This window comes from Anomalospiza imberbis, chromosome 16 (genome assembly GCF_031753505.1).
Source record: "Anomalospiza imberbis isolate Cuckoo-Finch-1a 21T00152 chromosome 16, ASM3175350v1, whole genome shotgun sequence".
Taxonomy (NCBI): Eukaryota; Metazoa; Chordata; class Aves; order Passeriformes; family Viduidae; genus Anomalospiza; species Anomalospiza imberbis.
The window spans coordinates 12466928-12484935 of NC_089696.1; the positions used below are offsets into that span (position 1 = coordinate 12466928).

At 44.8% G+C, this 18008-nt stretch overlaps 1 protein-coding gene across 3 annotated transcripts in view; it reads right to left on the minus strand.

Moving 5' to 3' along the window:
- Positions 1 to 18008, minus strand: part of TTYH3 (tweety family member 3) — a 75091-nt gene that overhangs the window by 23808 nt on the left and 33275 nt on the right. For all 3 annotated transcript variants that reach the window (XM_068207098.1, XM_068207095.1, XM_068207097.1), the window contains exons 2-7: positions 13863 to 14032; positions 6514 to 6625; positions 5679 to 5899; positions 4782 to 4877; positions 2226 to 2298; positions 1805 to 1880 (exon numbers count right to left, since the gene is read on the minus strand). In XM_068207098.1, the coding sequence (XP_068063199.1) occupies positions 1805 to 1880; positions 2226 to 2298; positions 4782 to 4877; positions 5679 to 5899; positions 6514 to 6625; positions 13863 to 14032 (748 nt within the window). The remainder of the gene's footprint in view (positions 1 to 1804; positions 1881 to 2225; positions 2299 to 4781; positions 4878 to 5678; positions 5900 to 6513; positions 6626 to 13862; positions 14033 to 18008) is intronic.

Consider the following 18008-nt stretch of genomic DNA (forward strand, 5'->3'; position numbering starts at 1 on the left):
CTGAGGCATCACTGACACACTCAGCATCCATGGAGGGGCCACCCTTCCAACCCAAGCCTGTGGCAGCACCTGCTCTTCCTCCTGTTCACCGTTTCCCTCAGACCCCTTCACTGTTATTTATGGAGCTTTAACAACTGTTCCCTGGTGGTGCTGCAGGAGCAGAGCCTGTTTTCCCCTTGGGGAGCCAACTGTCCCTGCTGGGGAATGTGGGAGGAGGGATGGAACGCCAGCCCTGCACTGCCTGTGAGCCTCCAAATGAACATTGATACTGATCAATGGAAAACCACAGGAGCCCAGCAGACAAGGACAGCTGAAATGGAGAAACAGCACAAAGGGGCCTTTCTTTGGTTTCCCAGGGTCAATCTAATTGTTACCAAACACGCTCCAGAGCTAATCTGGGTTACCAAATTATCACAGCACACGCACACAGCTGGCAGTAGCACCACATATTTCCCCTTGGCCTCACTGACCCACTTGCCTCCTTGAAGAGCCAGGAAACCAGCCAGGCACCTGAAGCCACATCCTTGTCACCTTCACAGCCAAAAGAGGATTTTCATCTTATGCTAAACACTCATTCTCTTGACTCACTACATTTCTTTGTTGCCAAGAGAGCTGCCTGGCTCTATCATCTCCTCCCCATGAAATCAATAAATAAGGCACTCCAAAAATAAGATGTAGGGTTGCAAGATCAACCTGTACATATTCTTTTATACTACATTCTTTCTCCAGACATTTATGTTTTTCACTGTTTCCAATCCCTGCATCCTCAGCCATAGCTACATACCTAATTTCCTACCAGTTGCACAGCGAGAGACAGCATTTGACTAAGCACAGACCTTCTGCACACACAGCAAAAGTTCTCTGGTTCCACCAAATAGCAACCAGAAAAAACACAAGTCACTTCTTTTACAAACCAGTGCCATTGCCTATTTGTGTTTTACTGTACACAGAACTACATAAAGGAACTGCTGGGGGAGAGAAGACAGGGGAAAAAAGTTAACTTTGTAAAGTAAGCAGCAAACTCAGTCCTAAAAATACTTTTCCTTTTCAGCACTTATTGTATCTCTGCTGGCAGGCACCCAATCACTTTTGTCAAGCCATGGTTCTGAATGCCATCTTTGCCCCACTGAGGTACAAATTGGAGGCACCTCTCACCTCACCAACCACTTCAGTCTAAATTAGGAGCAACAAGCCCCAGATTCATCAATGGTTCAGCTGGAAGCCACTGAGGTGCAGGCACATGCTTCAAGTGGAACAGGATACACAAAGCGGTCAAAATACTGCATTTATAATGGAAAGGGAAATTCATACTTCTTTGTGGCTGCTCCCATTCACTTACCCTTCAAAGAGTTGACTATTTACAGCCACCATTAAGAGAAAAAAAATATATATGAACTGTTGATAACAGATATAAAAATAGGTATGCTAGATTCAGGAATACAGACCCAAGAGCAAGTTTTAAAAATGACAACTCAAACTGCACACAGCTACTGCCACAGTTCTGTCACTTAGAGAGGAGAGCAAGCCTCAAGAGTGCTACATTTAAAGCAAAATAATCCAATAATCTGGGGACTTCTGTTAGTCCATTTTATCAATTATTTCCACCTAAGGGTCAAGGCAGGAGAAAGGTTCTGATGCACACATGTACACTTCTGCCCAGAATGCTGTTTTTCCACAAATTTTGTTTCCCACTGAATGCCAGCTCCTCTGTTTCAAACACAGCCTAAAATTCTCAGTCACTGCCATGCTCCCGTGTGACAGCTGGAGCTGCAGAACCTGTGCCAGAGCCATTCCCAGCACTCACCAGGACTGAGCACTGCATTCTCTTCAACCACTTTGGAGACATAAGCATCAGGGTTGATACAGAAGTCACTGGAGCCCTGGACAGATGGAAGACAAAAGGCAAAAGGAACATCAAAGCACACAGCATCAAAGAGCAGTTGAGCCAGGTTAACATCAGGGAACCTTCTATTCTAGGGGTGTTTCAGATGCTGAGGTCTCTCATCAGCATCCCCAGCAGCACTGCTTTACACAAGCACAGCAGTGCTGGACTCTGAGCTACAACACCATGGAGAAGAAGCAGCTCTGGACTTCTCCTAGGTGGAAATTGCTAGGACAGTTACTTAGATCAGGGTATGCTGTAAAACAGGCACAGCACAACATTAATCTGGTGTCTGCTAAACCTGCAGCAAAGGGTGAATGGGATTTGGATGTGAGCCACTTACCACAGCGACAGCCAGCTCCAGACCCAGGGATCCCCAGCTGACAATCAGGGCAAACACCCCAAGCAAGCACACCCTGTGGGAGGACAGACAGATGGCAGATGGAGCAGCTCTGATTTCAAGCAGTTCCTTTCACAAGATGTATTATTTGGAGTCCAAAGCAATTACCAAACCCAAGAAATTATCAACCACTGACTGTATGTTCAGATAAACAATCTTATTTTAGATGTCATGGACAGCAGCAACCAGAGCAATTCATATCCAGCTCTTGGTTACTGCATTACCTGCCCTAGAGCTGCAGCAGAAGGGAGAAGTGGGGAAGCAAAGTATTGTCCTACTTCTAGCAGGGAAACGAAAGGCACAAAGACACAGAGGTGGCTGTAGGGGAGGCAGATTGGCAGGTTGACTACAGTCCCATCCCTTTCACTGTTCCCGTTCTAGACTTCATTTTCCAGGTACAAAAATACCCAAACAAAAATATGCTAAATAAAGAAAACCCCACAAAACCATACTGATGTAAAACTGGAGAAATCTCTCCTGTGTCTACAATAAATAAGGTTTTTGGGTGTAAGCAATACATGGCTACAGATGGTGGGAGGGAACACAGCCCCTGCTAGGACACCTTGGCTCCAAGCTGGTGCACTTTAACAGCAAACAAACATCCCACATAGCTCCAGGACAGAAAGTCACCTCCAGGCAAACAGCTTGGAACTGCAGTTCAGGTGCCTGCCACTGCCATGTGAGTCCATTTCTGCAGATTTAAAGTTCTGTTCTGAGGCTGGACCTCATTACTGACAGAAATCGTGGGACGTGTCAGCTGTCAAGCAGACACAAGGCAGAGGGATGGCAGAGCAGTGCTCTCAATGACATTTAGGAGCACACACAGATGGAAAAGGCTTTTGCACTTCCCAACCAGCACATTAGCTCTTCACCCTTGCTGTCAGTATGAGTGGTAGAGATATTTAGGATATAATGCTCCTCAACTCCCTCAGGTACAGGGCTGCAGACTAATAAGCAGTTTCATTTTATCTGTTTCTATCTTCAAAGTAAAGAGACACTGGCTTGCTCTCTTAGGGATGCTTTTTCCCCTCAAGCTTTGAAACATAAGTAGATCCCTTCCCACCCACACCCTGAACAATACAAAAACCTGTTCATAACCAAGACATTCTTTATTCATATCTAGTACAACCATCTCTTTGAGGAAGGGACATCTTTTTTCTGCTACATTTGTCTCACTGAATACTAGAGCTTTAAAAAAGTAAACCTATGGGTCTCCATTAAAAAAAAAAAAAAAAAAACACACCATATCCCTCAGTTTACCAACTTATTTTAATTCCAAATAATCCCTATTCTGTGAATGGATCTATGCCTCATCTTGCAGAAGTAAGGGAGTTTCACCAGACTGACATCTGCACTGCTCTCTGAAATGAGGCACTAAAGACTTTGTTATGCCTTTTCCAAATGGATGCAAAAATTATCAGCCACAGATCAGCAAGGTTCTGTGGGTTTATGACATAAGGACAACACAGCTTGGTGCCTCCAGCTGAGCATGTTAATCAATAAGACACATTTGTTGCTTTACTTTAAATGAAGATGACTGGGTCAGTAACTGATTGCTTGGCTAAAAGATCTAAACCTGGCATTTCACCATCTTGCCTGGCTGTGATACACTTGTTTCTTTATGCCATGTGCTCCCTTTAGGGAATGCCTTAATATGAACTTCTGGCTAACGGGGAATGAGATTCTAATTTAAACCCTGGGTCTGCCATCTGTGCATACACTTGGGCTTTTGTCTGTATAACCTGCCAGGTATGAAATCATCTGGTAAATAATACATCTGGATACACATTCCAGTTATTAATGGCACCACCACAAACCAGGATAAACCCTTGGCCATGTCAGTTATCAAACTGTCACTGTGTTTATGATACCAGGATCTTTGCCAAATATGCCAAGCTACAAGATAAGGAGAGGAGAGTTTTTTTCCTGTAATGGGGCATTTCCAGTGCTTTTGAGAAACACACATGCATTAACATTGCAGTACCATGGCAACAAGACTCCTCATAACTGTGCAAACCATGGCTTGTTCTCAGTTGAAGGTTTCCTCAGGTGTGACAGCCCCAGGTAACAAGAGCAGACAGTGACACAGAAGGCAATGCTGCAGGTTGTGCAATGCTTATCATCAATTAACAAATGCCTTCCCAACTGCAGAGAATGAAGGGGAGACTTTTAAAGCCTGTAATTTTAGGGAAGGATGTTCACACTATTATCTGCCAGCAAATGGAGGCTTCCAAGGCCACCCAGTGGAAAGCAGACAGCCTGGATGAGGTCCTCACCTTGGATTTTATAGCTCAAGAACCTTCCTGTGAACTTCCCTTGTGTGAAGCCCTAACTATTTCCACAGAGCTACACTCTACAATGTCTCTCTACTCAGAGGAAATGTAAGATGTTCAGTTTCAGATGTCCTTGATACCAGTTGACAACAGGCAGAGGTTCCCACTAGAAGGCACTTGCATTCAACTGACTTTCCTTATGCCCTGTCCCCAGATCAAGACTTACCCCATAAGAATGGCCCTGGAGTTTCTAATGAGCCCAAAAAGCACCAGCAAACATATCAGGACATTGAACAGGAGCAGGCCCAGGTATCCCAGCCACCTGCAGCAAACAAAAACACAGTCTGCAAAGGAAAACTGGTGTGCAAAAAGCACACATCGAGAAGCTGTTGTGACTTCTGGAGAAAACAGAGTGCTTCTCTTCCCCAGAACCACCTCCAAAGATTAATCTTCAGAGAGGTCTGGGTATTTGTGGGATTGGAAGCTGAAGCAGGTAAAAGCATTTACACAACACGCTCAGCACAAACAGTTGTTGAGAAATGAGACTCTTAGTGTTTTCTAGTGTGGTGCTATATGCACTGGTCATCAGCAGAGGAAGAAAAGGCATTGCAGGTTCTTGAACTTCCTAGATATTTGTTAGGAAATGCCTCAGTTATTTATTCCACATGTTTGGATAGAGATTTTCTTTTGTGGAATACAATTGATGCAATATCTTATTTAATATGCTTAATAAAAAGGAATGTTAGGCTATGGTACTAACTTACAGAACTAGTGCAATTTTCTACTTTATTTAATGTATTCTTTATGCACTTATTAAGACAGAGCAGAAGCTATACCCGGGGCTATTTTTTTTCCCCCAGTGCTAGAACACAAACTACAGACTTTGTATGTCAAGAATAAATTTCTCATCAGTTGGTAATAAAGATACTTAAGGAAAAAAAGCTGTGCATTTTGATTTAAACTGAATGCAGTCCTGCTGTAAGAAACAAATCAGCTCAGTGGGCCAAGAGCACCTGCAGCAATAAACAGAGCCTTTGGCTCAGCCACCCAGAACATGCACATAATTTTTGCAAAACAGGCCAAAGCAGATGTTGCAACCACTTCACTACAGCATGCTACACACCTGTACCAGTCATAGAGGTCAATCTGAATTGCCAGCTCCTCCAGAGACAGCTCGTCATTCTTCCAGAAGGGGATCTCAGTTGTTTGCCTGACCAGATCATCCAAGAGACTTTGCAGTTTCTGGACAATTTGCAGGTAGTCTGTCTGCTTCCTGAACATCTCCTCCAGGACGAGCAAGTTTGGTTCCACTGTTTGGTTCAGGGACACTGCAGTGTCCAGTACCTACAGTATGGGAAAGAAAAAGGGGGATAAACAAATAAAAAAAAAAAAAATAAAGTACAGGAAGCCAAGAAAGTAGAAGGGAATTCATTCTCCCTAGCAAGTCATGGACAGCTTCCAGATTACCAGTCCTCTGTCTTAAGAAGCTCAGAATGCTTACCCCTCAAAAGCAACTTAAAAGCACCTATAATGGAGATTGTTTGCAACGATGGCACCTCAGCTGAGCCTTAACACATGCACACATTTTGCAGGGTTGCAAACATCAGGGTTGCAGTATGACACCATGAAATTAGAGACAGCACTGGAACAACCAGTGGTACCCAAATGCTACATTTTACTCAGATTTGTCTGCTTTGGCCTGCCTCCTGTTCCGGGTGTGGAGGAGAGAGCTGATCACAAGCTGTTTTTAAACCCAGCAAAGAGAAGACTTCACTTCACAAGCTGCGTTCGCTTTGTTATTTTTAGAGGAGCGGAAGAAATCACCCCGCCACTAATGGAAATTTTAGCACATCTCTGAGCCCAGCTACGAAGAGAAAACAGGAAGAGACTCAGGCACAGGAAGAGAGGTGCTGAGTGAGGCTGCTCGTTGCCACAGGCCCTGTTTTTGGGGTGCTCACCCGGTCCTGGACGCCGGCCACGGTGCGGTTGGCATGGCGCAGCGAGTACGTCAGCCGGTGGATGCCGTCGCTGGTCTCCCCATTCCCGTAGAAGCCCACAGCAATTCCAGCACTGTGGAGGGAGAAAAGCAACAAAGGGCAAGAGGTGAAGCTAAAAGGCAAGTGGGTAACACAGGGCTGGTGGCTGCAGAGCCCTGGGGAGTCACACCAGCACTTTCCACAAAAAGGGAAGGCACTCCCTCCCGAAGAGGGCTGGGGTCGTGCTGCTGCTCCGTTTGCACCTGTGAACATTCACAGCCAGCAGCTCTCCATATAGCACCCACAGGACCAAGAGCAGAACGCACCAAGCATATTTCATTTATGGTGAAATAATGAAAATCTGTTAGGGAACTGTGGGAGCTCAGAACCAGAAATCCAGCCAGTGGCTCCTGCCATTGCTGGGCTAGATGCTTTCTCTGGACATGGAATTTTGTTTCATTTTTTTAAAGCAGGACACAAAGAGCTTGCTTTGACTGCTTGCCCATGGTGGTGGTTCCTCCAGATACATTTTCCATGCCCTCTTCTCTACCCTGTGAAATATCTATGAACATTATCTTGATTTATCTTCCCATTACAAACATTTGTGTCACACTGATTTAGAGTACTGGGAAGGGAGGCATAATAACTTACTGGGACAAAAGGCTTATTTATTTTTAAAGCAAGCAAATTTCAAGCTTGCAGACACAATTCAACTCCAGCTGCTTAGCAAATTACCACCTATCAGCTGATTTCTATAATTGTCCACACATATCAGTCTGCCCAATTATGAAGTAAACCATATTAGCTTAAGCTTCACTTAAAGGAGGAAGATCCTGTAAATGACTTGCAACCAGAGGATTATCTCATGCAAGTCAGCAATACCTCTTCTCTAAAAAGATCACTGCAGGAACTCACAGTTCCTCTGCCCAAGCCCATATTTCCTAATAGTAGAGGAGGAAAGAACTTGTGAAGGGATCACACAACTAAACTCATGGCAAACAAACCTCACCAAGACACAGTTTTTCTGTTCCCATGTTATATTTAGCTTGAGAGCACCCAGGACCTTTCCTAGAAAGTTCTCAAGACACCAAGGTTGTGTTTGCGGCAGTGCAAAGGAAGGAGGTGGTGATGATCCTGTTGTAAATCTAAACTTATTCTGGATGAAACATTCAGTTCCTTCACAACACCTCTGTGTACTGCTCCTGCTCTTGCTCCTCTCCTGCAGGAAGACACATTCATTCCTCCTTTCCTGGGTTCTGCTTCAAAAGAGTGAGCAGAACAATGCAGTTCACCTGGTCACATTTCTCCTCGTACGTGACAAGAAATAGAAGCAAAGATCATGATCTGGAAGCAGATCCACTAGGAAAATCTGTGTCAGCCTCATGCTTTTTCCAGCAATTGAATGTCCATAAATTATAGAGAGCTTGGCCCATAAAAACCTCAGCTGAGGAGTCTTCTAGGGACAAGAGGCAGCCTTCTCTTCAGAAAGAGAGGCAGCAGCTATGTAACGAAATATTTAGCATTAATAAAAGAAATGGGCCTCTTTCTTCAGGAACACCATTCCTCAAACATTTTCCTAATGCAAATTATGCTGATAACTAAAGAGAGAAAAGCCCTCTGCATTCCTCTGGTTGCAGCTATTATCAGAGCTTGATAACACATGCCTTGGGTGCACGGGGGTGGAAGGGATAAAAAAGACACACTCCCCCCCTCCCCCTGAAGCAGAGAGATTACAGATGCAGAGCTATGCCCAGGATAAGGCAACTCAGCACCCCAGCACAGAAATTACAAAACCACGGCTTGAATTTCTCCTTGTCTTATCAGAGCAAAGAAATTCACACAGACCCTTTCAGCCTCCCGAGCTGAGGAAAACAGTTGATTCTACCATAGGCACCAAATAAATTCCAGAACATTCCGGACATTGAATAGGCAGATCTGACCCCTTTAATTAGCGAGCAATTTCTATTCAGCCTGTTTACAGCTACTAGAAGCCTATTCTTTCAGCAAAGACTTGGTAAGTGCCCAAAATCTGCTGCTTGGCTCAGTATTCCCAGCACAGTAGTAGTTTTGGTGGGAAAGACTCAGAAAGAGCACTCTGAAATAGCAGCAGACACCTTATCCTTGGGGATGCTGCACAGACCAGCCAGTTTACTCACAGGTACCAGCTATGAAGTGCTGGCAATACAAACAAGTGACTTTAAACTCGTTGCCGTGTTGGAGGCAGATCTATCCTGGCAGTTTTCCATAGGCTTCCCATCCCTGCCCAGTAAAAACCACAGCACCCACTGCTCTGACCCTCCAGGCACAGCCACTACTCCTGAAAGAAAACCCTACAGCACAGCAACTGGGATAAAAGCCATTTAATCCAAGTAATAAACTCCTCTAGACATGAGACTCGCGCATTCACTGCAAATTACACATAAAGTGTTAATTATTCCATTCCTGCCCTGCAAAAGCCAGCTCTGCATTCCCAGCCTGAGCTAGCAAGGACCACTTACACAGCCAGTCCTTCCCCTAGGAGCAAGCCATGCAGTTTGGTGGCTTTTTCCCTTTCTGTCAGGGTAGAGAGGGATGGAACCCATCCCACAAGCCCGGGCTGGGGGCAGCTGTGCCTGGGGAGGGGGCAGAGCTGAAGGGCAGCCAGGGGGGAACTGCTGCTGCTGAGCTTTGTTTGCATTTGGCTTCATCTAAATCCAATAGTTGTTTCAAATCCCTGCCCACACACACTGATATGAGTTGCTATTGTTTAAAGCAGATTTAAGGATTTGCACTAGTTTTTAACTACCTTTTATATGATTAAAGGGAAACAGAGGGGCTCCTTCTATTTAAGAGCATTCTTTTAAAATAAAAATAGATCAACTCATCTTAACCCAACAGCATAAGTCCTCGAGGTCATGATAAATCACAAGGCTTCTTGCACGAACCCCAGAAGGCACAGTAGCCAAGATACAGCAGATCCATCTCCCAGCACAGGAAGGCAAAATCATCACCAATGGGTGTATTTCTGTCACACAGCCTGGATACAAGGACAGCATTCCTGAATGACACAGCTCTTTTCCACCCTAGCACCCCCTGGAAGATACTCCAACACATTCTCAATGCTTCTATGGGAAAGTCGAGTCTATTTCTGTCAGTCTTGCTTCTGCTGCACTCCCCTGGGAGCGCACACACCCCTCTCTCCTCCCAAATCCATACTGTCCCATCCTGACTTCCTCCTCCCAACCCTGCCTTTGTCAGTCTCCTGTCACTTTCACTACCACCGCCTCTCCTCTACTTTCCATCTCACTCCTATTTTTGAATAAAATCTTAAAAAAAAAAAAATCAATAAATCAATCACAGTCTTACAGGCCATCTAAAAAGATGCTCCTGCTATTCAACACTGCACTTAAAAAGCCACTTGGCTACTCAATAGTTTTGGTAAGTTTTAAGAAACCCACTTATTTAAGTCAAGAAAACATTGCACTTGGAGCTTAAAGCTGGCACCACCAGTGCATACCCACAGACACACACTGGGGACACAGAACTCCAGAAGCTCTTCAAAGAGTTGTACAGGTGAGATGGAAGAGGTGCATGCCAGGATTTCTGTCTTTTCCTACAGATACAACAGTGTGATCTAAACTCCTGCGGGTTGTACACACACTTCAGTGTCACTTTTCAGCAAGACTCAAGAAATTCAAGTCTGGAGAGCAGCTTTCCCATTGTTTGTGTGCAAGAATCATGTGCACTTTGGACACCTAGGTAAGGAACCAGAAAAAAAAAAGAGAGTGTAATTTTGAATTTGCTTGCAACATGACCTGCAAAAAACAAACAAAGCATGTTTTCTGCATTTACATGTGATGAACATCAGAGCATGAATGACACAGAGAGGATCTTTGTGCTTTCTAGTGATGAGATCCTCCTGCTGTAATACCCACACACACACTGTGACCCTCTGGGTACCCAGGCACCAGTCTGGAAGGATGAGCACTAGCCATTCACATCACATCCCTAGAAATGAATAATCTAACTACACCAAGTCATCTCTAATTACAGGAACTTCATAAGAAGAGCCCTTTTTAGACTTCAGGTTCTCAGGAGGAATGTTAATTTGTCTGCCTAATTACCACCTTGCACTTTCACACCAGGGGAAAGTGCTATTACTGGCACTTGATAAAACATGTTTTTTACCATTTATTTGCACCCATTTCTTTCTGATGCCCTCTCCACAAAGCTCTCTCCCCACTTTTGGAGCTGATGTCCCTTCTGGGAGAATTAGGGTCACCTAACCAGTGGGTAAGATGGTTTATAGGACAACTCCCCATACACAGAAACCAATCAAAATTGGCAAGGACTAGCACTGAAGCATCAATGGAAAAATCTAGGCTAAGCATTCCTGCAGCTTTGTGGCTAGAGCAACTGTGCATTCTCTCTGTTGTGGGCCATTAGGAAACAGCCAAGCAGAGAGCAGCACTCACTGCACAAACAGCCCCTGGGACTGAGGGAACCCAGAGAACCATGTTCTAGGCACAGCTGGACTTCACCAGAGTTGAGCAGTTCTCAGCTAGGAAGACAACAGTCCCCTTCCAAGTACTCAGACAGACCAAACCTGCTGCTGGTTGGAACCTCTCACTGCTTCAGCACCCAAACAGAGCCACAGAACTGCCTCCCAGGTCAGGCTGCTGTCAGGCAGAGGGTCAGAACAGCCTCATACCCCATTAGGACAGCTGGTCTGGCTCTTCTGAAGTGTGACACACAGCTGGGACAGGGCAGGATCTATGCAGTGGGGTAATCTTTAATCAGTGCTAGCAGGAAGTCCCAGGTGGATACCAACAGCTGGAGTCTGTTTGTTGGGAGCTGTATCTGCATTCCCAGGCACAGACTGAGTGCCAACAGACACTGCTTTGAGGGCACTGTGGCATCCAGCTGCTGCAGAGAGGCAGAAAACCAACCTCAGCCCTGCAGGAGAGCAGCAGCACTTGGACAGCAGCTTCCTCACCATGGTGGTACCAACCTGCTTTTGCTCAAGCATGCTGACTTCAGAGAGGAAATTAAGCAACTCATTTAAAATGTCAAGAAAAATGATCATCCAATATCACTATAGGTTCACATAGAACCTTATGTTATGAACCTTAGTTTTATGGTTCTGCATTTAATACTTGCAGAAACAAATTGTACACCAAGGATGAGAACAAGTGGTTTAGATTTTGAGGAAGCCTGAGCAGCTTTCCAGCTTGTGGATTTGACAGAGTCACATCAAGTTTACCAGAATTTATATGCTGCCCTTCCAATGTTAAATTATCTCACACATGCTCTGGAGAAGTGCAGAATACCTCCTTCTCACCCTTTCCACAACCAAAAACAAACACAACTACCACAGGGCAGCAGCTGCCTGGGTCACATTTGCTGCATAACAATAGCTAACAAGGGCCTGTAGCAGCAGCACAACTATAAATAGCATCAGCCAGAGCTTCTGTAAGAAAGGGTTAGGAACACAGCTCTCTCAGTGGATTGGAATGGATGAAGCTAAAGTTCTTAAGATCACTAAAATAAAGGTGAATAAGGCTGAGATTTCTTCTTTACAAGTTGTTCTGTGGTTTGCCTTTCCACCCCAGGCACCTACTGGCAATCAGCAATGCATGGAAGAGCTCCTTGCAGACACAGCCATCCTGGCTGGTACACAAGGTCTCCTCTCCTCAGCCCCTGCTTCTGCAAGCAACTCCACCCCCAGCTGCTCAACTCACCACAGAATGCCTGCTCTGCACTGTTTGTTCCAACACTCCAAGGCTTTGCTGTTCTCTTAAGGAGTGCCTCGAAAGAGCAAACACACAAATGCATCAGCAGCAGTCTGGCTCCTGAGCAGCTGAGCCTGGCCTTCAAGGAACACCTCACCTGCAGAGGGATCACACAGCACAGCCACCACCTCTCAGGCTGGTGCCAAAAGTGAACCACAAGGCACTGCCAAATACAGCCATCTCATTGCTCCCTCCTCTCTGACTTGGGGACTGCTCCCAGACCTGCCACACGCACAGAGGGGCAGCTGAGAGCACCTGGAGTCTCGGGCAAGAATAGATGATGCTCGGAATTGGAAAGAAAAGCAAATTGGAAAGTGCTTGATACAGGGCACACATCCAGAGGACTCATTCTGCCCAAGCCAAAACAAGATCAGAGGCTCCTTCCTTCCATATCTGCAAACATATCCCTGCTTTCAGATGCCCCATCATTCACTTTCTAGGAAGTTATCTCCTTTTAAATTCTCCTGCACCCATTCTCCACTAATTACTGATTTTTTTTTTCTTGGTTTTCAGCAATCCTTCTTTCTACCTTACCTCCAAAAGCTTCTATTGCTCAGTCATAACACAAAACACTGCTGACCCTGGCACCATTACGAGCAGCCCTTGGGGATGGCAAGTTTGTGCAGATAACAAAATGCAGCAGTGTCTTACACAGGCTACAAAATCTGAACACTCCCTCCAGTGAAACACCAACCCTTCCAAACCCAAAAGAATCATCTGTGACTCCTTCTTCCTAATCAACTCTCCCACACATAGTGATTCCTTCTGGACACCAGGTTCTGAGAAATCTGCATTTAGACCTGATAAATATTTCAGCTGTATCCATCCTGTTTAAGTGATAAGCTCCCAAGGACGGAGAGTCCTTGATTTATCACTTGAAAAGTATCAAAGAGCAGGACATTAACTATTCCTTTTCACACTGCTCAAACCACCAGGCAGCTCTGCAAGCGGTAGAAAGGAAGGAAATATTTTACAGACATTTAAAAACATGCATACATCAAATGAAAGAAAGAGGCATTATTGCCAATATTCACCAAGTAGAGGCAGAGCATTTTGATGCCTTGGGAAGGCTGACCTAGAGCGGAGGCTAGATGGAGTTAAAGAATAAAGTAAGGATTTATTAAAATGCCTCAATGGATCCACCCTGGGCAGTACAAGAGCTTGGGCAGCCAGGGCTACACCCAAGATGGACCAAAATGGTCACAAAATGCACAACCGCTCACGGGGTCTCTCACTTTTATAAGTTCTGCTCCATTTGCATATTGGAGTTAATTACAGCTTTAGGTTATAAAGTCCCATCCTTCTTGTTTTTCTCTCTTCAGTCCACATTGTTTGTGCTCTTGAGCCTGAGATTTGGATCATGTGTCCTTAGTCCCCATCTGGAGAAGGAATTGTTTTGTCTCCCTGCTCTGTGCAGAGAGCTCACCATCCCTAATGTGAAGCTCAGAAGTGCACACTAAAGCAGCACAGAATCTGAAAACCAAAAAAGCTGAACCCTGAGGCATCCTCTGAAGAGTGAGGCCGTGGGACAGGACACACCAAAGGAGGGGAGGGCCGTACCTGCACACGAGGGTGGCGATGATGACACACCAGGCCGTGCAGCAGCAGTCAGCATTGAGGTGCTCCTCGCTCTTGCGGTGGCGGCAGCACAGCCAGAAGGAGTAGAACAGGAGGAAGAGCAGGTCCAGAGCCAGGCAGGAGAGAGCGATGCCACCCAACAGCAGCAGAGCCTGCAGGAACAGACATGGGGTCACACCTGGCCATGGCAGGGCAGGCCAGCCAGGGACATACCCACCAAGGCATGCCTTGCCAACAAGGCATTCTGCGTGCTTGGCACATTTTTAAATTATAAAGAGGTGGCTTTTTGTCTCACTTGCTCCCCTCTCTCCATCCCACTCAACGAATCCACGTTCTGTACCTCAGCAGTAAATAGCTGAGCCATTTTGCCTGTCCCAGTCTGCAAAAGCCTAAGTTAATCAGAGGGTTTCCTCTTTACTACTGATCACAGGTCAGCAGATTTAGAGAACAAAAATAATAAATAAATAAATAAATAAATAGTTCAGCCAGCTGCCTCTATCTGTACAGTTTTTTAATCTTCATGAATAAATATGCAGGCTTATTCATTAGAAATCCAAGTGCATGAGTGGGTTTGAGAGGGGGTGGAATTTATTATACATGCATGAGATTAATATTTTTAAAAAAAATCAATCTCCATGCAATGCTTCTGTTGAAGGTAGACCTAGAATAAATGCTAACCCCCTCCATATACCATCCACATATATAGGTACAACAAATGTGGATGCTACAGACACACTTGAAGCAGTCACAAATTGAGTTAGTGTGAATTCTACCTATTTCTAGTCATGTTCCTGGGAGGAAAGGGAAGTTGTAAGTGTTTAACTCCCTTCCAATTTATTTGAAAAATCCTGCCTAGAATCCAAAAATGCAAACCAATTTTGTTAAATAAAATTGAAAAAAATCAATTCCAACACCATATCTAGCCTCATTTTCCCACCTGCATGAATCAAGCAAAAGGATGCAATTTTATCCATAAGTTTTTTTTGATAAATCCCTGTTAGTGGTGACAAATGCCAACTTACTAGAAATTATTTAAATATCTGGAAAGAGTCCAAGTCACTTGCTGCTGCCCTAATATTGGGAATTCAGACATAGATCTGTATCAGCTAACCTAGAACAAAGGCTTGAGTTTTCAAACCAGTATCTCTTTTCCTCCCCATGCAGAAATTCCTTAAAGAACATTTATATGCTTCCTCCTGATTGAAACAATAACTTCCTTCTGATCAAAAGGAATACAACAAAGAATGCTGAGATTAAAGTAAAGAACTTTCACAACCGGTGACTGTTTCTAACAGGGTCTGGTAGGAACTTGCTCTTTGTAGGCTTTTCTTTCCCCTGCTCTGCTCCATAGGTACTCCCTGCTGAGTGATTATCCTGGCAAACATGCCACACAAGGTCCCTCCCAGCCAAGAAACACCAGCCACACACAGGGAGGTGCCCACCAGCTAAACCCAAGTGCTGCACCACAGATACCCCTGGCAGCCCCTTGCTCTTGGCTTTCCCAGCTTTCCAAACCCTCCCAAAGGCCATCGAGCGCCCTGGCATGGGGAGAGCTCACAGGTGCTGCTTTCCCAAACTAAGGAGCACAAACTCCATTGTGCAAAGTGAACTCTGGGACCTCTCCCAGCCAGGAGTGGGGGTGGAAGGGAAAAAGCCCAATCCCCCTTTCCCATGCTTTCTCCAGATGGTGTGAGCTCTGCTGGAGCTCCTGAGCAGAAAGGGGCCTCCGAGAGGGAAGCTGTGCTCGGAGCCCCGCGTTCCCCCCACTTCTGAAGCCTTGCCACGAACGAGCACTCCATACTAATTTGGCATACCAAAGCTCCTCAGGGGTATTCTTTATTTTTTAAACATGTCAGGCTGCTGTAAGGCAAAGCTTTCCTGCCCCGCTCGCCTGCACTTCTTTCTTCACACCCTCTACCCTCCTGCACATGCTAAAAGGCATTACTGCTGGGAAGACAAACTCAGCTGAAAACATCCTCCCAGCAACCCTTTTATCAGCAAAAAAATCACACTGCAGCTCCAGATGTAAGGGAACAGCCCCCACTGAAAAGAAATTCTTAAAAAAAAAAAAAAAAAAAAAGGAAAAATGGATATTAGACTGCCAACTAGCAAGCAACCTGAAGTCCTTGCTTTGAAGGGACACTTAATACATGCTTTAAATTTGCATCTGGCCAAAAGGACTTGGCTGGCCACTATACCACAATCTGCATTTCATTTTCCAGAGAATATTTGTTTTCCATTAATGGATATGTGCCATGACAAGTGAAATCATCCAGCAGAGCAGTTATTAATCTTTCTGACTGATGAGTCAGTTTAGGACCCAGGAACTGGCAGGCAGTGAAAGCCTGGTCACAACCAAAGATATTCCTCTGCCTGCTTGTCAGGATTAAATGACAGTATTTAAAAAAGGGGGGTTGAGGCTGGATAAACCCTTAGACACTCTATCCTGCACCAGTAAATCTGGGACTCGGTTATCCAAGGCCACATTATCCCAAGTAAATGTAAAATTATGCACTGGGCCTTTTGCCACAAAAGAGCATCAATTTGTCTTCGAACATTTGCTGAGCTATCAGAACCTTTATAGCAAATGATGCATGAACTGCCCTAACAGGAAAACGGAGACAACTTGGAGGAACAGCATTTTACCACTGCACTGACACTAATGGCAGAAGTGGAGACAGAGCAGTCCCTGAAAATGAGAGTAAATCTAAGTGGTATCCCTAGACTGGCAGGAGACAAAGCTACGGTGTCAGGAAGCACTTTCAAAATAAAAGCTGCACACAGGGAAGCAACTACAGGAGCATTGCTAGCTTGGAGAGGCACCATGGAACCTGAAAGTGTTGTGCAGGGATGGTGCTGCAATGTTAACAGCCTTCCCAGCTCCAGTGTGGTTGCCAGGATTTGTGGTACTTACCACCTGCATGGGAGTACGAAGCCAAAAAATGGGCAGAAAACATCTAGAGCCTCATGTAGAGAAAGGGGAAACACAAAGCTCAGCAAAAACATCCTCCACAAAGCTACCCAGGAGCTGGTCAGCTCTTCCACGTGGTATGGGGTTGGTATCATTGCTAAGGACTTACATGCAGATCAGCCTTTAGTTTGATCAATCCCTGCTCTCCAAGACCCTGCCCTGTGTTATTGGGGAACAAATAAACCAATATACAGCCTTGTCTGCTGGATGAAAATCCCCCATATGAAACAGCCACCTTCAGCTTGCAAATTCCAAAGGGCGATCCACACTGCTGGTTATCTGAATATATCTGTGGACTGTGGTCCTGCAAGGCTAATTTTAGCTGCTGAAATTGCACTTAAGGGAGGTATATTTCATCCCATCCAATAGATGAAGTCACAAAGAAAAGAGATCTACATAAGAGACAAGAACATCTACAGAAGAACACAAGGAGAGGGATACACAAGATGTATTTATTTCCTTATAAAGGGGGAAACCCTAAATAAAGGCACAAGACACCACAGTGCAGGAGGCAAACAATGAACTGCATTCACGTTAAATGTCAAGGTTTACCACTGCATTAAATGTTGTTTGCTCATCACCTGACTTTACAGAAAAGTGCTGCTTAGTGACTCTTCTCTACGTGACCATGAAGGAAGATTATTTGGCACAAAATGTCCTGGCATCAGAATAGGTTTAAGAAGGTAATTCTGAATACACAAGGGCTCAAAACAATCCAGGTGTTTATCAGGTACAAGTTTGACCAATCTCAATTTATCCAACTTCCAATTACCACATTCTTTAAACCTTAATTGCAGTGACAGCAGCACAGAATAGTGAGAAGCTTTTCACATGGAATACATGATTGCTACTTTACTGCTAGTTGGAAAGTCTACCAAAACTCCTTAAGAAACTTGAGAGCAAAGCTGAAGCCTTCAGGTGATTCCTGAGAAACAATGCTGTTTCATTTTTAATTTTCTATCAATGATTTTAAAGGGATTTTATCTTAAAACTTTGTAATTTCAGCCACAGAAAAAAAAAGAGCTACATCTTTTGAGCACCTCGAGAACACAGCTGTCTTAATCACTGCCAGATCGAGAATGGTTTACCTTAAAGTTAGCTTTTGCCAAAAGAAAGCTTTCCATTGAATCTGCAGCTAGTATTCTTTCTGTATTTCC